Source organism: Tursiops truncatus, chromosome 3 (genome assembly GCF_011762595.2).
Source record: "Tursiops truncatus isolate mTurTru1 chromosome 3, mTurTru1.mat.Y, whole genome shotgun sequence".
In the NCBI taxonomy this organism is placed as follows: Eukaryota; Metazoa; Chordata; class Mammalia; order Artiodactyla; family Delphinidae; genus Tursiops; species Tursiops truncatus.
This window is the reverse complement of record NC_047036.1, coordinates 169,074,092-169,095,537: the sequence shown is the minus strand read 5'-3', so window position 1 is coordinate 169,095,537 and position 21,446 is coordinate 169,074,092. Positions and strand designations below refer to the sequence as shown.

General features: G+C 58.4%; 1 protein-coding gene across 7 annotated transcripts in view; it reads right to left on the bottom strand.

The window, feature by feature from the left end:
* Positions 1-21,446, bottom strand: part of NFIC (nuclear factor I C) — an 82,383-nt gene that overhangs the window by 47,987 nt on the left and 12,950 nt on the right. For all 7 annotated transcript variants that reach the window (XM_033854745.2, XM_033854739.2, XM_033854742.2 and 4 more), the window contains exon 2: positions 17,579-18,110. In XM_033854745.2, the coding sequence (XP_033710636.1) occupies positions 17,579-18,110 (532 nt within the window). The remainder of the gene's footprint in view (positions 1-17,578; positions 18,111-21,446) is intronic.

Sequence of the window (21,446 nt, the reverse complement as noted above, 5' to 3'; positions counted from 1 at the left end):
CAGATGTTTACCGACCACCTACCACTTGCCAGGCACTGGGGAAATGGCAGGGAGCCAAGGCGGGGGAGACAGACAGGAAACGAGCCGACAGAAGGAGCCCGAGATAATTTCGGTGGTTCTAAGTTCCACCGAGGCAATGAAACTGGGTGAGAGGACAGACAGTGGCTGGGGGTGGGGGAGGTGACTTTTGACGGAAAAGTCAGGAGAAACCTCTCTAAGGGCCTAGGGATGGGACGGAGCCAGCCACGGGGAGAGCTGAGGGCAGATGGCACAGCAAGTGCAAAGGCCCCGGGGCAGGAACAAACATGGGATGTTTGGGGAACAGAGAGAGCACGTGGCCCCAGCACGTACACACAGCGGGGAGACATGAGACCACTCGGGGCCCCGCGGGCCGCGTGGGAAGCTTGGGTTTTAGTCTCAAGGGCGATGATCTATGTTACATTTTAAAACGTCTCTGGTGATGAGGGTGTGGAGAAATTGGAACCTTCGTGCACGGCTGACGGGAATGTAAAATGGTGCAGCCATAGCGGAAAATGGCTTGGCGGTCCCTCCAAAGTTAAACATAGAATCACCAACGTGACCCACGCCTACGTATACGCCCAAAAGAATTGAAAACAGATACTTGCCCACCATGTTCACAGCAGCATGATTCATAGTAGCCATAAGGCGGAAACACCCCAAATATCCAACAACAGGTAACGGATACACAAAGTGTGGTCCATCCCTATAGTGGAATATTACTCAGCCTTAAAAAGGCAGGAAATTCTGACACTCGCTACAGCATTGATGAACCTTGAGGACATGATGCTCAGTGAGATAAACCAGACGCAGAAGGACAAATACTGACTGATTCCACTCACAGGAGGTCCCTAGAGGACTCAAATCCATAGAGACAGGAAGTAGATGGTGGGGGCCAGGGCCTGGGGAGTGTTTCATGGGGACAGAGTTTCAGTTTGGGACGATGAGAAAGTTCTAGGGATGGACGGTGGGGATGGTTGCATGACAGTGTGAATGTGCTTAATGCCACCGAGCTGTGCGCTTACAAATGGTGAAGATGGTGGATTTTATATTATATATATTTTACTATAATAAAGTGTGCACGCGTGCGCGCGCGCGCACACACACACACACACACACGCACACACACACATATTAAAAAAGTCTGGCTGCTGAGTGAATTCTGGACTCTCAGAGGCTGGAAGTCCACAGGGAGGGGTGGGCAAACATCCCGGTGGGCATAACAGCCTGGCCCAGGGTGATGGCCTGGGGTGTACGGAGGGGTCATATTTAATTTATCTTTGGGATTTACAAAGGACAAGATTGCTGATACCATCATCGCACTTGTTTAAACCTGGCGGGATACGGGAGGGCCTAGGGTTCCCACTGGGGCCCAGCGGTGCGTCCGCTGGGCCCGCCTCGGCTGCCACAGTGAGCTCGCCCGCAGGATTTCTCTTCCAACCTCAGCGGGCTTCCAAATGTAGCTGGCTCTGCCTTGCTGCCACGTCCGCCTCCCAACGCCAGCCAGCTAGAGAGAGACCCAAAGTCAGGCCCTGGAATTCCCAGCTCCCCAGTGTCACCAGCCATTTTTAAACATCGCCAGCTGAGGTTCAACTTTCTCTGTCCTGGAAGGCCATACCGTACACGCGACCCTGGCCTTCATCCTTCTCGCTCTTGCCATGAACCTTCCCTGCCCCTCTCGCTCTCAGGCAAACTCCAACCATCTCTCCAAGCCCGGTTCTAACGTCTCCTTCTCTGGAACACCCTCCCCTGGCCCCTTGTGCAAACCTTGTCCTAGCTCTCATCACACTGGACTGAGTCTGGGTCTTTAAACGTATGAAAGTCGCAAGTCCTCCCCAAGGCCCTGCACGACCTGCCCCGTCCCCTCCCTGCCCTCCCCTCCTCCCTCTCTCCCACTGACTCACTCTGTTCCAGCCACACGGGCCTCCTCACTGTTCCTCCAACATGCCAGGCAGAGTCCTGCCCCAGGGCCTTTGCACATGCTGTTCCCTGCCTGGAATGCCTTTCCTGCAAATGCCTGCCTGGTCTAGCTCCCTCTCTTGCCCAAGAGACCAAGGGAGGGGGGGGATTATGTGTCCACAGGACCTGGGCTTGACGCTCTGGAAATCTGGGTTTCACGTCCTCGTATCCCTTCTAAGAAGTGTGACAAGGGATTCCCGCGTATGTCCACCTATGTTACAACCTGTTTTGTGTCCTGAGTCTCTACCCCCATCCCATATGACTGTCTGTGCAAACCCAAGCATAAGGGGAAACGATGATTCTTTCACTTAACACACGTATTGAGCACGAACTGTGTACCAGGCCCTGTCCTAGGATCCAGGGACACAGCAACGAACAAAACGGACACAAAGTTCTGCCGCATGAGGTTCATCGTCAAGGCTTCCTCCCGGTCATCTTGAGGAGGGCCAGGAGTTGAGTCACAGCACGAAGGCTTCGGGCTAGACTGAACTTGGACTTCCCTGGTAGTGTAGCAGGAGGACCAGGACGGAAATTGCCCTGGGCTTCAAGCAATTCCAGTACAAACCCTGACTCTCCCTGGAGACGCCCCATCCTGCCCCTGCAGGCTCAAGACCGCAGGCTCCCAAGGCCAGCAATCACGAGAACTGGATGTCAGTCTCACCAATGCTGTGTGACCTCAGCAAAAGTACGTTCCTTCTCTGAGCCTCCACATCCTGGTACACACGATCTAAAACCCCCAGGCGATACTCTTCCAGGGGCTGTTTGGACAAATCCAAGGGAAAAAAGCAAGATGCTAGACGTTCACGACCTTCATCCGCCCCCGGGGGAAATCTGGATAAGGCGTCAGGGCTGAGAGGCAGAAGGCCACAGCCGGGGTGACCTCCCGGACGCCGGCCCCCGCCAGGGCCTCCCCCGCCTTGTCCTTCCTGACCCGCCGCGTTCCTCGAGTCTGGACCACACTTTCCATCTCCCTCTGCCCTGCCGCCGGCCGCCTGGGCCCCAGCCAACCTGCTTCGGAATCACTTTCAAAGAAAAGTTTCTTTTTTCTTCCCACCCGGCCTGGCTCTCGCCCCCGCCTGCTCCGCGGCCTGGCTGCGGGCCCTGCCGGGCACTGGTGGACACCTCGGGCCATTGGGTCAGGGCAGCGGCCGTCCACCGCCCCCCGCCGGCCCCAGCGCAGGCCCGGGCGGTGAGCGCGCGGCCTTGGGCTGAACTCGGGGCGTCCGCGGGCTCCAGGGGGGCTTTGGCACAGGTGGTTTGGGGGCGTCCGGGCCGAAAAGCCGGCGGGGAGGCCCCCATAGGCCGCGGGGCCCACTCTGAGGCCTGCAGGCCGGGACTCGTCCCACCCCGGCCGCTCTTGGCGGCCACGCCACCGATGACATCAGCGCTCTGGCGGCCATTTTCTCAATGCTCCCTCCCGGCTTCCAGATGCTTCTCTGGCCTTGGCGGCCATTTTGTAGGCGCGGGAGGAGCGGGCTGGCGGGGCCTGGAGCCCAGGCTCCCCTCCCGGGGTGGGGTGGGGGGGGGGCGGCCATGGTTGGGGGGGTGGGCTGGGGCGGCCTGCGCGGGTTAAAGGCGCTTGTGCCAGGAGGGCGGCTGCCGTGCCAGGCGGGGGGAGGCGCCCGCCCGCTGCCACCCGAGCCCCGTGCTCCCCACGACCGCCGCCGCTCGGCACAAACCAGACTCCGGGTGGCACCAAGGATGTGAAAAACAAGGTTAAAAATACCCACACGCGCAACCTCGGCCCCCCCTCCCCCCTCCCGGTCCCCTCCAATGTCAAATGTGTCAGCGCCACCCGGGGAGGGGGGCAGACTTAAAATAACTCGCTGTTTACATTTGGAGCAGATTCTTGGCTTTGCCAGCAGCCAAACCAAGGCCTCGGCCTGCCTCCCTGGCAGCCCGGCCGGGGGGGGGGCGGGTTGGGGGCTGGGAGCCGGGGAGCCACATGTGCCCACGGGCTAAGCGCTCACGTGTGGCCACAAGAGGGGACGCGGCCCCGGAAGCCGTCTGCGGCCACGCGGTGGATGGAGGCGGCGGAAGCCCGCAGCATCCCCCCTGCCAGGGACGGGGTGGGGGCACCCGGCCGGCCAGCCAGGGTCTGCCGAGGAGCCCGGCCCCTCCCAGCTTCCCTTCCTTCTGAAGTTTCTCCGGCTGCGTCACCAACGCGGCAGCCCCGCGGGAGTCGGGGGTGGGGTGGGGGGAAGGCCGGAGGCTGGCAGCCAGGCCAGGGAGGCGGGCACCAAGGGGAGGGCTCCAGAGCAGGGCAGGGTCCCAACCGGAGCTATGTGCCCTCGGGCCAGCCCTGCCCCTCTCTGGGCTAAGATGGGTTCCCTCCCAGTGTTGCCCGGAGGGGTTTCTGGGGAGCCTGCCTGCTTAGTACCTCAGTTTCCTTCTCTGCAGAAAGTAGGTTTCGAGCTGCAAGCAGATTGCTGGGCGCTCCGTTTCACAGAGGGGGTCAGAGATGGGAAGGGGCTCGCCCCAGGTCTCACGCCAGTGAGTGGACAAGCGGATGGGGACTCGGGTTACTCTGGTTCCTGCGCCCACATTTTTAACCCGCTGCCTGGAATGCAGGAGGAGGGTGGAGACTAGAGGGCCCAAGCCTGGAGGGAGGGTTAGTGGGAGACTTTTTTCCTCCCCTGGGCTTCCTCTCTTCCCAGAGCCTGGCATGCAGTCGGTGCTCAAGCAATGCTTACACATAGCTGGCAGTCGACAGATGTTTGCAGACAAGCGAGTGCGATTATTCCAGCAGAGCCTGGCACACAGCACCTGATACATGCCTGTTGCATGAATAATTGGGATGATCCTGATAGGGCCTGGCATACAACAGGTGCAAAATAAATGCTTGTCAGACAAAGGGATCTGAGGAATGTTGGGAAAACTGGGGGATATTCAGAGGGAAAGACTAGGTTTAAGGGCGTGGACTCCAACCAGTGGTGATACAAGGGATTTCTACAACAGGCAGAGGGCGGGGTATAGAATATCACCGAATCATTGCCTATCTCGGGCCCCCTTCATTCTTTGAGGATCAGCAGAAATCCTCTTTTGGGAAGCCCACCCAACTGCTCCAGGTCCTGGATATCAGAGGGCAGGACCTCTGGGCAGGAGGAACCCAAGAAAATAACAGAAACCTGGCCTGGGGGCCCAGGAGGACTTCCTGGAGGAGGGGACATTGGAGCTGGGGCCTTGATGTCTGAGTAGGAGTTTGCCAGGCACAGAAGGGGCTTGTAGGGAGAGAGAACAGTGTATGAAAATTATAATAATAATCATAACTTCCATTTATTGAGTGCTTATATTGCCAGGAGCTACATACAGATTTACAGAGGGGCAGAGGAGGCCTCAGGGAGGTTAGGCAATTGGGCCAAGTGCACGAAGCTGGGACTCGACCAGAGAGACTTGGCCGCACCACCTGCTGCCTCACTGAACGTGTCTGGGTCTGGCAGAGGCTAGGCAGGCACATGGTAGGTATGCAGCAAAGACAGACAGCCCTGTCTGTCTGGGGTGGGCCAGACTGTCCAGCTCCAGCCCTTCTACAGGGCAGAGGAGGACAGGCGTGCTCCAACCAGACAGGGCTGCAGTTTCCAGGCAGAGGGGCCTTGGCTCCTACTGCCCCCTCCTTGGCCAGAAGGGCCCCAGCTAACCCAGGAGCCTCCAGGAATCTCCTCCTCAGCCAGCACCTAAGGGGAACTGGGTTAGGGGGATGGGGGGAGACCAAAGACCTCCCCCCCATAGGTCATGCCAGTACCCCAGGGAGAAGGTGTCTAGACTAGCCAGATAAATCCTTGCAACCTCTTCCTGGGTGTCCAGTAATTCCTACTGACCCCCGCAGTGTGCCTATTTCACGGATTTGGAAACTGAGGCCCTCTGAATGGCTTGAAGCCAGGCCATCTGTTCCAGGGGCATCTCCTTGCCCGACTGGCTGTGTGACTGTAGGCTAAGCACCCCCATTCTCTCTGGACCTCAGTTTCCCCAGGTGTCACACGGGGCTGGGACAGTGTGATAGCAGCCTACATGCCTTTCTGTGCTGGCCTTTGACCAGGTGTCACAGGGGTTCTGTGACGGTGGTCCCATTTTGCAGGGACAAAACAGGGGCTCAGTCACGGGGACTCAGTTAGTTGCCCTGTGGCCCACCTCGGTGAGTATCGTGGGTCTCCACATGCCTGCCTCCCATGCCGGGGGGCTCCCTCACTCCCAAGCCTCCTGCACTATTGCTGCTGATCACTGAATGGGCACCTACTGTGTACCAGTGCTCCTGGAACCCACCGAGCAGTTACAAATGATCATTCCCATTTCACAGATGAGGAAACTGAGGTGCAGGGCGGGGCAGATGCCAGCCCAAGCTCACCTGGCGAGATGGGGAATAAAAACGGGAACAATGCAGCCATGCAGGTGGAACACCCAGCTTGGGGCTGGGCACCCGGCAGTTGCCCGCGCAGCCCGCCCAGAGCCCTGCGGGCCACCCAGGCACCAGAGCCCTACCCCAGCTTGCCCGCAAACGACGTCCTGACTCCAGGAGGGGCCCTGGGTGTGACCCATGGCCCTGCGCTTGCCCGCCCCTCCTTTCCCTGCCTAAGTCCAAGCAGGAGGCAAGGGGGCCAGCGCCAGCCTCCGAAGGGGCCCCGTAATCCAGGTGACCAACGTGCACTGTCCTGCTCCACCCAGGCTGACCACTGCCACTGAATTCTCACGCTTCTGGAATCAGCCTCTGCCTGGCTGGCCCCCACTGTCGCCCGCCTAAGCCTGAACCAGTGCGGTGGCCTCAGCCCTGGTCTCTCAACTCCCACCCTCACCCTCCACAGTCTGTCCTCCCCACAGTGGCCAGAGGGCGCCTGTGAGCACCTGAGTCAGGCCCCGCCCCTCCTCTGCCACAGCCCTGCAGGGCTCCCACCTCCCTAGGTGTAAAAGCCCAAGTCCCCTCCCTGCCCTCCCCTCATCCCTCTCTCCCCCTCCCTCACTCTGCTCCAGCCGCTAGGGCCACCTGGCTGTTCCTCCAACACACCAGGTCCTGCCCCAGGGCCTTTGCATAGGCTGTGCCCTCTGCCTAAGGTGCCCTTCCCCACTTCTTCACACAACTGCTTCCTCTTCACGCTCAGGTCTCAGCTCAAATGTCAAGTCCTCAGACAGTCCCTCCCCAAATAGCCCACCACTCTCTATTCCTTGCCTTTCTTTCTTTTTCTCAGTAGCCCTTATCACGAACTTGTTTTTTGTCCATCTCCCCCACCAGACTGTGAGCCCCGCAAGGCCTGGATTTTTGTCTGTCTTGTTCGCAGTACAGGGCTTGGCACACAGTAAGCGCTTAATAAATATTTATTGACTACCAAGAAGTTGTACCGGCTGAGTGTGTGCTCGATGCCATCTTAACCCTTCGCATGTCTGAATTCATTTCCCCCTCAGTAACCCAGAGAGGCAAGCATAGTTTACAGATGGGGAAACCGAGGCCCAGAGAGGATCGCCATTTGCCTGAGGTCACACAGCGAGCAGGTGGTGGGGCCAGCATCCCCGTTACGCCCCACTGCCTTCCTTCACTGACACCACCCACCTGGGCCCAGATGGGGAAACTAAGGCTCAGGGAGAAAAGGGACTAGCCGAGGGTCAGAAGCAGAGTGTGGGCTTTGTGCCTCCTGGGAAAGAACAGTGACGATAAACAACATCAACAGCAATAATAATAATGATGGCAATGATGGCGCTGATGAGTACGGAATCGGCCAGAGTTTATAAGGCTCCCCTCCGTGGGTTGGCACAGGGCCCTGGAGGGGAGACTCGGGAGACACCAGCCCCTTTAAGAGCTTCCCCCTCCCCAGCTGGGGCTGGCCCGGCCTCCCCTTATGTAAGCAGGCCAGCTGCCCTTGCATAACCTGGTTACATAAGGAAGCAGGGAACAGGCTTGTCCATCCGGCAGCAACCTGTCCCAGGCTGTCTGTGGGGCCGGCCTGGGGCACAGGAGCGCCGAGGCCTCGCAGAGTGGCTACCGGGTGCAGCCCCGTTCGAGGTCCTCTGGTTGGCTCCTATCTGGGGGATGCCCGGAACTCCCAGCCACGGCATCCTCGGGGTGGGAGAAGTGAAAGGCTTCTAGCCTGAAAGTGGGCGGGAGCGGTTCCCATTGCTCCGAAGGGGAGACTGAGGCCCAGAGACGGCAAGCGAGCAACGTGAAGCTTCACAGCCCCGAGCGGAGGGTGGAGCTGGCAGAGTTGGGTGAAATCTGGGCTGCGTAGCCTCAGCCAGAGCCTTACCGCTCAGCTCCTCCGTAAAATGGGGCTACATAATTGCACGATGGGCACAGAAGAACGCCGACTGTGTACCAAACCTGGCCCAGATACTATTGTCTCTGCCCAACGACCCCCCCACCCCGGGTGGGCACAAGGAGCTGCAGATACAGATGGGGAAACAACAGTGGCCAAGACAGGAGAAGGAATTTGTCCCAGATGAAACCCAAGCCCCACCATGCACACACAGCCCCAGGACAACCGCCTGTTCACACGGGGCTGGGATGTCCAGGTGCGGTGCTCCCCAGCATGTATGCGCTTCAGTTCCTCCATCCTTGGGAGGCTGGGGGGTGGGGCTTGGGAGTGAAGCGGCCCCCTCTTTTCCCCTCTCTCTGGGCGCTGGCTCTTTAAGACAGCAGGCTGCCGGAGCTCGTCCCGGGGTGACCCTAAGGGGAGGGTGTGGTCAGGAACAAGGGGCCCATTCAGCTGCTGTTGCCGCCTCCGGGCAGCCCACAGGCTGCCCGGAGGCGGTGAGGGGAGGAGACTGGCCTAGACCAGGAGAGACTGGGGCTGGGCAGAGACAGGGGCTGAGAGAGACAAAGAGATGGAAAAAGAGATCCAGAGACAGAGACCGAAAGGGAACACGTGACCTTGGCCGCATCTCTCACCTTCCTGGTTTCCCCATGTCGAGGGTTTGAGGCTAGCCACCCCCCTCACCGGGTCCCGGCCAGGCTGCAGCCCCCAAAGGTGCTCCTTGATCCAGCTGAACCTGGCATCCACTCACCAGCACCAAAATCCTCTAGGCCCAAAGGAGGGATCCTGGGACATTCTGGGGGAGGTCCCTGACACACTCCAAACAGCCCCTTCCCAGGGGACCGTTGTAGGCCCTCAGATCTGCCCTCAGACCTGGGTTTGAATCCAGATGCTACCTTTTGGCTGTGTGACCTCAGGTTGGTGTCTTAACCTCTCTGGTTCTCAATTTTCCCATGTGATAAAGGCGGTTCATGATAATCTCTACCTTTGTGGAATTAAGGTGAAACGAAATGGTACTAACAATTCCTGACATTTACTGAGAATTTAATTTAGTAAGCCCTCAATATGCCTGCAGTTCCCCCATAAATGCACCCCAACACCCCAAACACAGACAGACAACCCCTGCCTCCTGCCAGATGTCACAATCCCCAACTATAGCCACTGCCTTCCAGCAAGGACCTACTAAGCGCCCTTTCCCAAAACAGCCCCACAAGAGCCTCTGGAAACACACGCGGGGTTCCATGTCCAAACATCTAATAAATAACAGACATTTACTGGGGATTAAACAAAGTCCTGATTCTTATTCCTGGGCCCCCCTAGTCCCAGGTTCTTATAGTCATGTATCCTCACGAACTGCTCCCAAACCTCTTCCCACAACAGGGCCCCCATCCACCTTGCTGCCCCCAAGCACGCAGCCCCTGACTCAGCCAGTCTGGAAAAAGCCTCGAAAAAATGAAAATCGACCTCCTTCTCCCTCTGTAGGCATCTTTTCTGTAATGTTCTGCTCAGTCACCCGGGGTCTGAGGACAGGCTTACTCGACTCTGACCTGAACTTTCTGGATCCCTGCCTCAGAGAATTCTAGAACCTGCCCTGGATGTTTTAGAACCCAGCTCGAGAACATTCTAGAGCTTGTCCTTGGCCATGTGAAAACCCAACGAGTGGAATTCTGGAAACCGTCGTCCATGGTCACGAATACACTTAAGGGCTTCTTGGATACTGAAGAAACCAATACTTGTTTGGATAATTGATGATTGATTTGGGACTTTTAGAATCTGTCCTCACATTCTCAAGAACCCAACTTGGGAGACTGGAGATCTGCCTCGGAATTCTCTGGAACGCAGATGCTCTAGTGCTGACACGGCATCCACTGGCCACGTGTGGCGTTGAGCGCCTGAAATGTGGCCGGTCCGAAACACACAGTGAATCTCAACGACTTACGGCAAAAAAGAAGGTGAAACATCTCAATAATTTTTGCATATTGATTATGTGTCGAAATGACAATATTTTGGATGTCCTGGGTTAAACAGAATAGGCTGTTAAAATTAATTTCCCCTGTAGGTTTATACTTTTAAGTGTGGATACCAGAAAAATTATCTGTATGGCTCGAGTTGTATTTCTACTGAATTGTGCTGCTCTAAACCCAGAGGGAGAATTCTAGAATTGTCAGATGGTAAAGATCCCAGCTCTGAAGCGTCTAGAACTCAGGCCTTGGAAATTCCAGAACTTGTCCCTTGGAGGATCTAGAGCAGACCTCATCTCTGGCAGTCTAGAGCACCACCACCCACCCACCCCACCGCCGCCCCAGGCCTTGAAACCCCTTTCCCATTTGCAAGCCATTTACCCTGAAGTACCCGGGTCCCCCATCCTGGCACCCATCCAAGTCAGCCCGGGACAGAAGATGGGACAGAATGGACCAGAGGAAGGGCCCTTACTGGGCCACCCTGGGCAATGCCCCGCCCCTCTCTGGGCCTCAGTTTCCTGATCTGGACAAGACATCCAGTGTTCCCACATGCCCCCTCCCTTGTCCCTCACGGACTCTGACCATCTGTGACTTCCTGCCCACACCCAGCTGGAGGGAGAGGGGCCGGCCTGGCAGCTGTCTGCGGAAGGGGGGGGGGGCCGGAGATGTCCCTAGCTGCCCTCAGCCTCCCCTTGGCTCGCTGGGCACAGGGCCAGGGTGGCAACTGCAGCCCCGCCACGCCGGGGTGGCCGCCACAGGTGCACCGAGATGCCTCCCATTTTCTGAGGGCTCCGCACCTCTCGGGCCCTCAGGAGCCTCTGCAGCCCTGCCTTGGCAGGTGCAGGCGTGCAAGCTGGGCGCCCATGCAGGGGTGTCCATGGGGGAGGGAGGACCTACTCCGGCTACCCAGGAAAGAACTCCAAATATATCTGAGCACTCATCGTGCTAAGAGGTTCCTTTCTCACAGATACGACCTTAACTCCAATCGCTGGACACTCCCTATGCTCCATTTGCAGATGAAGAAACAGAAGCACAGAGATGGGCACTAACTTGCCTAAGGTTGCCCAGCTGGCCAGAGGGCAGAGCTGGGACTAGAAACAAAGGAACGATCATGATAATAAAGGCGCTGATAATAATTCCTAGGATTATATTACCATCACTGATTTTATTTTTATTATTTATCATTGCAATATAATAGACGATGTACTATTATTCATTATTTTTATCATTTTTTTGAATTTTTAAATGGAAGTCTAGTTGATTTGCAAATTATTATCAACAACAAATAATTTTTTAAATATCAGTAGCATAAACTTTGCCATTTTAACCATTTTTAAGTGTGCACTTCAGTGGCATTAAGCACATTCACACTGTCCAGCGACCATCCCCACCATCCATCTCCAGAACTTTCTCATCTTCCCAAACTGAAACTCTGTCTCCATGAAACGTGGACTCCCCAGCCCCTCCGCCAGCCCCTGGCCCCCACCATCGACTTCCTGTCTCTGTGGTTGTGACTCTCTAGGGACCTCCTGTGAGTGGAATTAAACAGTATTTGTCCTTTTGTGTCTGGATTCTCTCACTGAGCATCATGTTCTCCGGGTCCATCCATGGTGTAGCAGGTGTCAGAATCGTCTTCCTTTTTAAGGCAGCAAATCATGTTTGAGCACTTTACTGTGTGCCAGGCCCTGTCCTAGCACTCTTCACGCATTAACTCATTTAATCCTACCCAGCCCGGTGAAGCAGGCCCCATCTGCATCATGCCCATTTCAGAGGAAAGGAAACTGAGGCCCAGAGCAGTGACGTCACCTGCCCAAGGTCACACAGCTCACGAGTGGCGGGATTTGAACCTGGGCCATCTGGCTACAGATCGTGCCCCTACCTCTTCCGGACACTGGGCTCCCACCTGCTGGGTTAGCGGCTCCCTCAGCACCAGTAACCAGGAGCCCAGAGGCCTCCTGCTGCCGCTATAAATACATCGTCAGCTGGTGTCTGGACCTCAACCCGGGCAGCCACCTCCTCTGCACAGACAGACGGCTGGTCCACCTGGCTGCTCAGCCCCGGGGGAGTCCAGGCTGCCAAGAGCCCCTCACCCCTCCGCCACCCAGACACCTGGAGAGGTGGCTTCCAGTGGGGGGGGGCCCATCCTGGGTCACAGGTGCCCCTGCTGGTTCACTAGATGCACTGAGGTTCTTCCCCTTTGCCACCTGGGGCTGGGAAGAGGATCCGGGAAGGGACTGAGCGTTTATCCAGGGCCTCCTGTATGCTGTCCGGGGATCACTCCAATCATCAATGCAGTGGACATAATTCTTATTTTCTCCACTTTCCAGATGGAAAAACTAAGGCGCGGAGAGGGAAATGCACCTCACACCGCCTGGAGCACGTGTGGACACAAACTGTATCCATTACACAAGCCAACGGGTGCCCTTACACGCCCTCCTGTCCACATCCGCCCTCTGTCTCCCCAGCACACGGCCAGTGTTGGGATGAAGATTAACAGGGGTTGGAGGAGACGGCAGGACCCTCAGTCAGGGTCTGGCTTGTTTTTCTCTGTGGCCCCACAAGGCCTTACCTTCCTGGCCTCAGCTCTCCTCCAACCCCAGACCAGAGAGGGCAGAGCTCTGCCCTAAGTCACACAGCAAGCCAGGAGCAGAGCTGAGACTGATCCAGGCCCCCTTGCTCCAGACCCTTTCTCCTGCCATCCGAGCCCAGGGTGTGCTTTATGGAGACCCCAGCCCCCAGCCTTGGGCACGGTAGGCACTTCGGGAACGTTCACTGATATTCATTAATTTGTTCACTGTGTATTCCGGGCCAGCTCTTTTCATGATCTGTACAACTAGGAAGGTGTGGGTTCCATCTGATAACCTGAAAAGCGGTTTTTAGGGTTTTTCCTTTAATGGTTTCAAGGAGTCAGGATCTGTGGGTTCTAATTTCGCCCTACCTCTTAGGAGCTGTGTGACCTTGGGCAAGTCGCTGACCATCTCTGGGACTGTTTCCTTATCTGAAACAGGGGAGAAGGCAATAGTCCCTCCTTCCCAGAGTGGTGGAGAGAATGAAACCAGATATAGGATGGGCTCAGCATCGGGCACACGATGTTTTTGCTGTTACTATTATCTCTGTTGTTATTATTGTTTCCCAGGTCCATCCAGGAGGCGACGGGGACCCCTGCCCCCAGGTCCTCCTGACCCCTCCCTGGACACCCTGGGCAGCTCCTCTAGCAGCTGCAAGCTTCCCAAGCCAGCCCCTGCCCACAGCGCCCTTCCGGGAGGTTGGCACCAAACAAGGCGGGAACAGGAGGCGGGAACGGGAGGCCAGCCCACGGCAGCGTCAGCAGATGGGCACCATCTGGGCTGGCGGGGCTCGGGGCGGGCTGGCAGCTGCCGGAGCGGGCGGGCCTGGCAGCCCCTCCCCCTCCCGCCCTGGCACGGTGCCCGCCCGCGCCTCAGGTTTCTCAGGCCGCCAGAGGGGGCGGGGAGGCCTGGCTGGGCTTCGGGGCTGGGCAGGCGGCTTCCCTCTCTGGGCCCTGCTTTCTCCAGACTCCTTCTCAAATGGGAGGCAGGAGAGAGGAGAGCCGGCTCACCCGCTCCCGGCCTCCCCAACACCAGGCACAGGGCCTCACCTTCCCAACTAGCACCTGTGCTCTGGGCCATTCCAGCCCCAGGGCCTTTGCACTGACTGTGCCCGCCCCCACTGCCCCGCACACTCTCACTCACATCCCTCTGCAGCTCCCTCACTTCTTTCAGGCCCTCCCTGGCCAGAGTGCCTGCCCCGCCCTCCCTCTCCTCACCCCTCCCTGTCCTTAGGTTTGTATTAATTTAACTGAGAATTGTCAGGTTGCCCATGCCCTGCTTAACTGCACACATCCCTCCCCCTAAAGTGCACACATTGAGCGGGCAGCCCCAATGTCCCAAGGTGGAGCTCACGTCTCCCCCTCATCACGGCCCCCCAGCTGTCCCCTAGCCCACCCCCAGGGCACACACGGAGTCCACCCCTGGAATCAGGCCCCTGTGTCCACAACGGTGCCAGATGGATGCCTGAAGCTGCCAAGTTCGGCCCCAGGCGGTGCCCTGGGCTCTGATCAGCCTGGCAGCCCCAGCGCTAAAGGGACCTCCTCGCGGCTCGTGCCCACCCTTCTCTCCTCCAAAATAAACCCAAGGATGGAGGCCTGGGATTCCCCTTTGGGGTGCAGCTCCAGCAGTCTGCTTGACACCCCCTGGGAGAGATAAGGACGGAGGCCGTGGGGGGAGCTGGACTTTGTCCCCTTGTCTTGGGACAGGGAAGGGCCAAGTGTATGATGCGTCTGTGGGTCTCTCTGTGTCTCCCCATGTCTCTGGGTCTCTCTGTCTCTCTCTCTCACTGTCATTCTCTCGGCTCCAAGGCCCCGCTTCTGACGCTAGAGGTGGTACCTCCTTTTCAGCCGAATGGCGGGTGCCTGTCCCACCATCCACCCTGTGACACCCGCCCTCAGAAGCCAACTGAGGCCCATTTCCCCCACTCCCCATCAATCCCATGGCCTCCTAGCAGGGCTGATTTGAGCGGACACCGCACTCTGGCCTTGGCCTGGACCCCCTGCAGCCCTGGGACCCACCAGGTGAGAGGAGGGAGGTGACCAGTTGTCTCTGAGGTCAGATGACTACCTGGCTGAGAAGAGAGACATAACTCTGGCCCAGATGAAGACGGGGGTCCTGCTGTGGAAGCTGAAGCTCAACAAGGGGTTCTGGGGGCCAGCCTCGGCCTGGGAACCCCGGAGGAGGCCCTAGCTGGTAGGAGCCTAGAACACAGACCCAGCCCGGAGGTGGTCCAGCCACGATGCCTGGATACCCACACCCTACACTGTGATGTACTTCCATCCCCTTCTGCCACCGAGCGTAGAAGGCTAGCAGGGGTGTCAGCAACAGAACCCGCCCACGTCCAAACCCTAACTCTGCCCTTTCCTAGCTGTGTGACCTTGCGCCGGGCAGTTATCTTCTTTGGGTTTTGGTTTCCTCATCTGTAAAATGGGTACAATGATCCCTGCCTTGCAAGGTTGCCATGAGAATGGAAAAGAATTGCTAAATCCTCAGAAAAAATGCCTGATGGAGAGAAAGTGGAGCTGGGAGTTGGGGTTTTGAAGCATAAGTAGGAGTCTTCCAGACGGGAAAGGCATTCCAAGCAGAGGGAACAGCATGGGCAAAGGCATGGAGGCGGGAAATCACAATCCTAATGAGGATGATAACGTTGATAACAACGGTCCACAAAGCCCTAGTCCTGTGCCTGGTACCTGTGTTCAGGACAGCATGGGGGTTATTTGTTGAACGCTTACCACGAGAACACAACATTCCTACCGGCCAGCTATTTCTGAGCATCCCATTTTAAAATCAAAGAAAGCAGGCACAGAGAGATTAAGTGACTTGTTTAGGATCACCCGGCCCTTAGGCAGGCAGCTGAGCTGGGAGTGGGTTCCCGGCCCGGCCCTCCCGCCCGACCCTCACTCCCAGCCAGCTGAAGCCGGGTCAGCTGGGGCCTGTCTGAGCAGCAGTGGTCCCCTGGGATGACGGAGCCTGCACGGGAGGGCGCAGCAGCCTTGACCTTCCCCGGCCCTCACGTGAGGATGCTGACCAGCAAAGGCATGGCAGTCGGATGCGAAGGTGTCTGGGGAGGCCCGGAGGCCTGGTCTGCCTGCTGAGCTGAGGGGGGCGGGGGCCGATGGGGGAGGGGAGGCGCCCGGAGATTGTGCTGACGCTGGCAGAAAACTCGCTTCAACATTTTATCAGCTCAGCGTGGAGGAGGAGGATGGATGCGGTGAGAGAGACCAGGACCTGCATGGTAATGGGCACTGCAGCCCCCACGGCTGCCCCTGCCCACACCCCCAATCCGGCCCGCAGCAAACAGTCACCTAGTCTACCCCTCTGCCTCTGGCCCCCTGCGTTTAGTGCTAATTGGTGGGGGCGGGGGAGGGGCAGATGGGGTCAAGGTCAAGACTGGGAAAATCTGCCCCAGCTCTCCCTCCCACACACAGTGGAGACCAGGAGACCTCATGGAATCCTCACAGCATCGCTAAGAGTTGGCATGGTTGTTACCCCCACTGTACAGAGGAGGAAACTGAGGCAGAGGACGGGGCCTGAGGCAAAGTCACACAGCCAGCACACCACATGGCAGGGCTGCGTTCGGAATCTGGGCAGTCCAGCCCCGGAGTTCGCGCTCTTCTCACCACCCCTCCCCCAGCCTTCCGCCATCATTTCTGGTTGTGATCACACGGGCTCCCGTGGGGTCTACGGGGGCTTAGGGCTGGGTTTGCAACCCGAGTGCACCCACCTGACACGTTCAGGCAGCCCCGGGTGTGTGCGGGTTCGCACCCACGTGTGTACCAGCCTGGGTGGGCACGGTGGGGCATGGGACATGTGCCTGTTAGGGTCTCCGGGCACACCTGATTCCATCCGCATGAAGACAGTCACAGCTGCCACCCACCACGTGGCAGGCCAGAGTCCAACGCGCTACACACACACACACACACACACACACACACACACACACACACACACACACGATCTCGGCGAGTCTCCCCAGGCCCAATCCAGGTAAGGATGCTGATACCCTCCATTTGACGGCTCCACTGGCCACACCACCAGGAACAGCGGGGCAACAGACCCCACTGCCCTCCCAGCCAGGGCCTGCCCTTGACCTCCACATCTCTGTTTAGGCGGCTGACCTCCTGGGATATCCCCACTCTCATCACTGCCCAGTCGTTCTGCAGAGCTCAGCTCAGTGGAGTCCCCTCCTCTGGGAAGCTGCCGTGGATTTCCCCATCCTCGCAAACCCTGCTAGTCTCCATGTGGGCCATCTGACCACAGAGCCAGCAAACACCCAGCTCGAAGGGCCAGAGTGGGGGCCGCTGGAGACCAGAGAGACTGGTGACCTAGCCAAAGTCACACAGCGCCCCAGCTTCCCACTCGGCCGAAATATGGGACCTGTCAGGTCTCTGGGGGAAGTCCAAGAGTCGATCAATCATCAGTCACAAAGTGCAACCCCAGCTCTCCTCCAGCTTTCCCAGGAGGGATAAGATTGTCCCCCGCGCGTCCGTCACTGGCCTATCCTCACCACTGTTGCCAACAGACCTCCTGGGACAGGGTCTCACCTCCTGACACCTGACACCCCCCTTGGACCCCTGACCCCCCAAGGTCAGGGCCTGCCTCTACCTTCACAGCTCCAGGACGCACCTGCCCCCGACCCCAGACTCCCCCTGAACCATACCTCTTCCCCTTGGCCCTTCACAGGGCTCAGATCCTCCCACTGCAACTGTCCCCGCCCTCGGACTTTAAGGTCCGCCTCCTGCCTCCTACCTTTGCGTGCGCCACCTCCCCCCCTCGACGACCTTCCAACGCACCCCCTTTCGGCCTCCAGATCCGCGTGCACGCGCAAGCCCCGCCTCACCTCGCTCGCGCACGAAGTAGGCCAGGTAGAGGTCGAGCTCCTTGACTGCCACGCCGATGTGGTGTGGCTGCACGCAGAGCACCGGGTGGCCGCACTGCGCCGCCTTGACCAGGCGCTCGCCGTCGGTGCTCTCCAGCGGGATGCCCTTGAAGAGGATGACCATGACCAGGTCCAGCCGCCACACCTTGTCGGCCTGGCGCAGGCAGTCGATGCGACGCATCTTGCCCTTCTGGTCGGGGTTGGAGAGCACGCAGCCCGGCGCCTTCTTGCCGGTGATGGCCAGCACGAAGTCCTCGCGGCACTCGGGCCGGATGTCCTTGCGCAGCTTGGCCAGCAGCCGCGACGCCCATTTCTGCTTGACCTCGGCCTTCTCGCCCAGCAGCTCGTCCTTCACCGCGCGCTCCTCGTCCTTCGACATCCGCTTCTCGTGCTTCTTGAAGTACTTGCGCTTCCGCGCCTGCAGGTTGAACCAGGTGTAGGCGAAGGCGCGCACGTGAGGCAACAGCGCCTCGATGAACGGGTGGAACTCATCCTGCGGGGCGGGAAAGACCAGAGGTCAGGAGGCGCTGGGGGCCGTGGACCCACTGCCCCGCCCGTAAGAATGAGGCCGCAGGGGCCCCAGGCAGACCCGCTAGAAGGAGGGCCAGGCAGAGGTGTGCAGGAGGCTGCTGCAGATCCCTCCACGTCCTGGGGAAAAAAGTGGAGGCCAGTGGGGACCCAGCAGAGGTTCACTGGGTCGTTTGAGAACCCATTGCCCAGATGGGGAAACTGAGGCTTGGACCACGTGGGAGGCACAGACGAAGGCAGCCGTTCATGGAGGACTGTCTTGAACCCCAATGTACAGACAGGACAAGCTGGGGGTCCCAGGTGGAGGCTGATGGGGACCCTTTGTACAGATGGGGAAAACTGAGGATGGTGGAATGCTGGTGGCACAGATCCATTCTCTGCCTTCTAGAACTGTGGTCAGCAAACTTTAAAAGTACCATAAAGAACCGGATAGTGAGTATTTTCGTGTCTGTTTCAACTGCTCCACGCTGCACTGTAGTGCAAGACTGGCCACAGAGGAGATGTAAGGGATGGGCATGGCAGTGTTCCAATAAAACTTTATTTATAAAGACAGACGGTGGGCACTGGGCCCTGTGACTGTAGTTTGCAAACCACTGAACTAGAGTGTGAGCTCAAATGTCCAGAGCAGGGCTGAGCACGCACTGGATGCTCACGATGCCAGGAGCAACTAGGCTCAGAGGGTCATTTGGGGCTCGTCTGTCAGACCTACTGCTCAGCAGAGGAAGCTGACACCAGACAGGGGTCCAAGGGCTGCCTCAACCGGCTCTTGGCAGTGATGAAAAAAATGAGGACGAGACGTCATTCCTACAGCCCAGATGTACAGACAGGACTGGCTGAGGTCCACAGGCCAAGATGGGCCACCTGGATGTCAGGGGCTGATGGAAGGGGCGGGGGGCACGGTTCCTGCATAGATAGATCCATAATAGGGGTGGGGAAAGCTGAGGCCCAAGGAGGCAAGAGAGCAGAACGCACCAGGGAAAGGGGAGGTCAGCCAGGGAGGTTTAGAGCTGGAGAGAGAGGCCCCTGGGGGCCAGTTCCCCCTACCCTGTCCCCCATAGACCTATTCCACAGATGGAAAAACCGAGGCCTGGGAGGCTCAGCGACCTGGCCAGAGCTGTGACTTCAACATCCCCCTCCCTCTGCCTGAATGGTGCTGCTGGGTGGCCACAACACCCATTTTGTGGATGAAGAAACAGACCCCAAGAGGGGACCCAATCATGAGGGGCAGAGCTGAGACAGGAACCCACACCCATCTGACTTCCCCACGAAGACAACGGCAGCCGTCATCTGGCCCCTCAGAGAATAACGTGGGGCCACGGGAGGCCCCCATCCCCTTCTACAGGGGTGGGAGGGGGCTGTCTCCTTCTCGCCATTTTTCAGCAAGGGAAACTGAGTCTGCATAACATCCAGGACCTGGTTTCTCAGCCTCAAGGGATGAGAAATTCAAGGAGAAAAGAAGACAGAGAAGAGAAACTTCGGTCCCCCCTCCCCGCTCTTGCCTGGGGGCTGTACTGGGCTTCTTGAATGGGAGCGATGTCTTTTCCTAGCATGTGAATCTCATTATCCGCCCAGCTCTCAAAAGCCTGTTATGCTATTATTATTATTATCGACATTGTTGTTGCTGTAAAGATGATTTCCGTTGCTTACAATCTCCCTGGGGCAGGAAAAGGCCCGAGGCTCCACTATGCCTTGTGTGATGGAGAAACTAAGCTCAGAGAGGGGCAGAGACCTGGCCAAGGTCCTGGAGGGTCTCAGAGTCAGCGTAAGGACAAGAAGCCAGGACCCCATCGGCCCCTTTCTCAGAGCAGCCTGCTCTCCGTGAGGCCGGGGTCTCTCGGGGAGACAGGGAAACCGCTGCTCTGGGCCACGAATTGGTTTTTCTAAATGGATGTGGCCAGGCTTGCTCCCACCTCCAGGCCTGGATGCACACGGTACCGCCCACCCAGCGCCCCTCCCTGCCCTGAGCTCCATTTCCCCTGGGCCACCTCTGGCCACGGGGTGCTGGGGCTGGGGGATGACCTCAGATCTCCTCTATTACTGAGACTCTGAAAATAGCCTCCTGCCCTCGCGGGGTGGGGCAGAACGGGGCTCCGTTTGTGCCAGCCCAGCTCCCCCATGCCAACGGCCCCCAACGTGTGAGTCACAGTAACAGCTGTGGTGGGGACCAGACCTCGGGGCCCTTTTCCGCCGCTCCCCCATCCCGTCCCCACCCCAGCTGACCTGCTGAGGCAGAGGGAGGATAGAGGGGGCCAGTCCCCTGTCAGACCCTATCCAACCTCAGAGGTGCTTTTTCTGTGTCACCATGTCACTTGACATGCCAGCCCCAGGGGTGGGGAGCGATTCGCCCAGGGTCACACAGCCGGTCAGCAGAGCCGGGACCAGAGCCCAGGTCGTCTGGCCAGAGAAGCTGGGGTGGGAAATCGATGGAGGCACAGGACACTGTCCCCTGTGGAGGGGACGCCAGGGTGGCAGGAGGCCTGGGCAATGGCTGTGGCTGCCACCCGAGGCCTGGAGCTTATTGGGGCGGTAATAAGAGGTAGCTGGGAAGGGGCAGCTGGAGTGTCAGCCAGCAGGCCTTCTTGAATGGGGTGCCGCCTCTTCCTAGCATATGAACCCCATTATCTGCCCGGCTCTCAAAAGCCTGCATTACGCTGTTATTATTATCGATGTTGTTGTTACGATTGTTTTGGGCCCAGACTCTTCATCCCCTTGAACCCCTTTGTCTCTGAGCTCCCTCCCCCTTTTCTGAGCTCCTCTCCTCTTCTGGCTCCTCCCCTCTCCAAGCCCCCGTGCCCCTGCCTTATCCCTACCCCCTCCTCCCCAGGCCCTCTCTGGGGAAAGATGCCAGGGAGGCGGGCAGGGGCGGGAGCCCACGTCACTGGTGACCCCAGCTGGTCCTGGAGGAAGACAAACAGCCTGTAACTGGGTCATGGACCTGCTGCCCTAGCCTCCCACATCCTCTTGGGGAGGTCAACCCAGGTGAGAGGCAGGCCTGTCACTCTCTTTGTCCCATAAGACCTGTGACAACCAATGCCTCTTCCCCAAGCACTTCCCAATATGCCCTCACTGGCTGACAGGGCAAGGGAGACAGCCAAGGCAAGCTAGATGCCAAGAATCCTCCCGAACTCCTAGACATCCCTCAAGGCCCTCTCTCCAGTGTTCCTTCCTTCAGGCAGCCTTTCCTGCTCTCCTCAGGGTTCTCCCAGACCCAGCCTGGACCACACAACTTGGGGTCTCTGAGTCCAGCTCAGTCGCTCTCCCCCAACCCTGAGGCCCAGGGTTGAGGCACTCACTGCCAGGC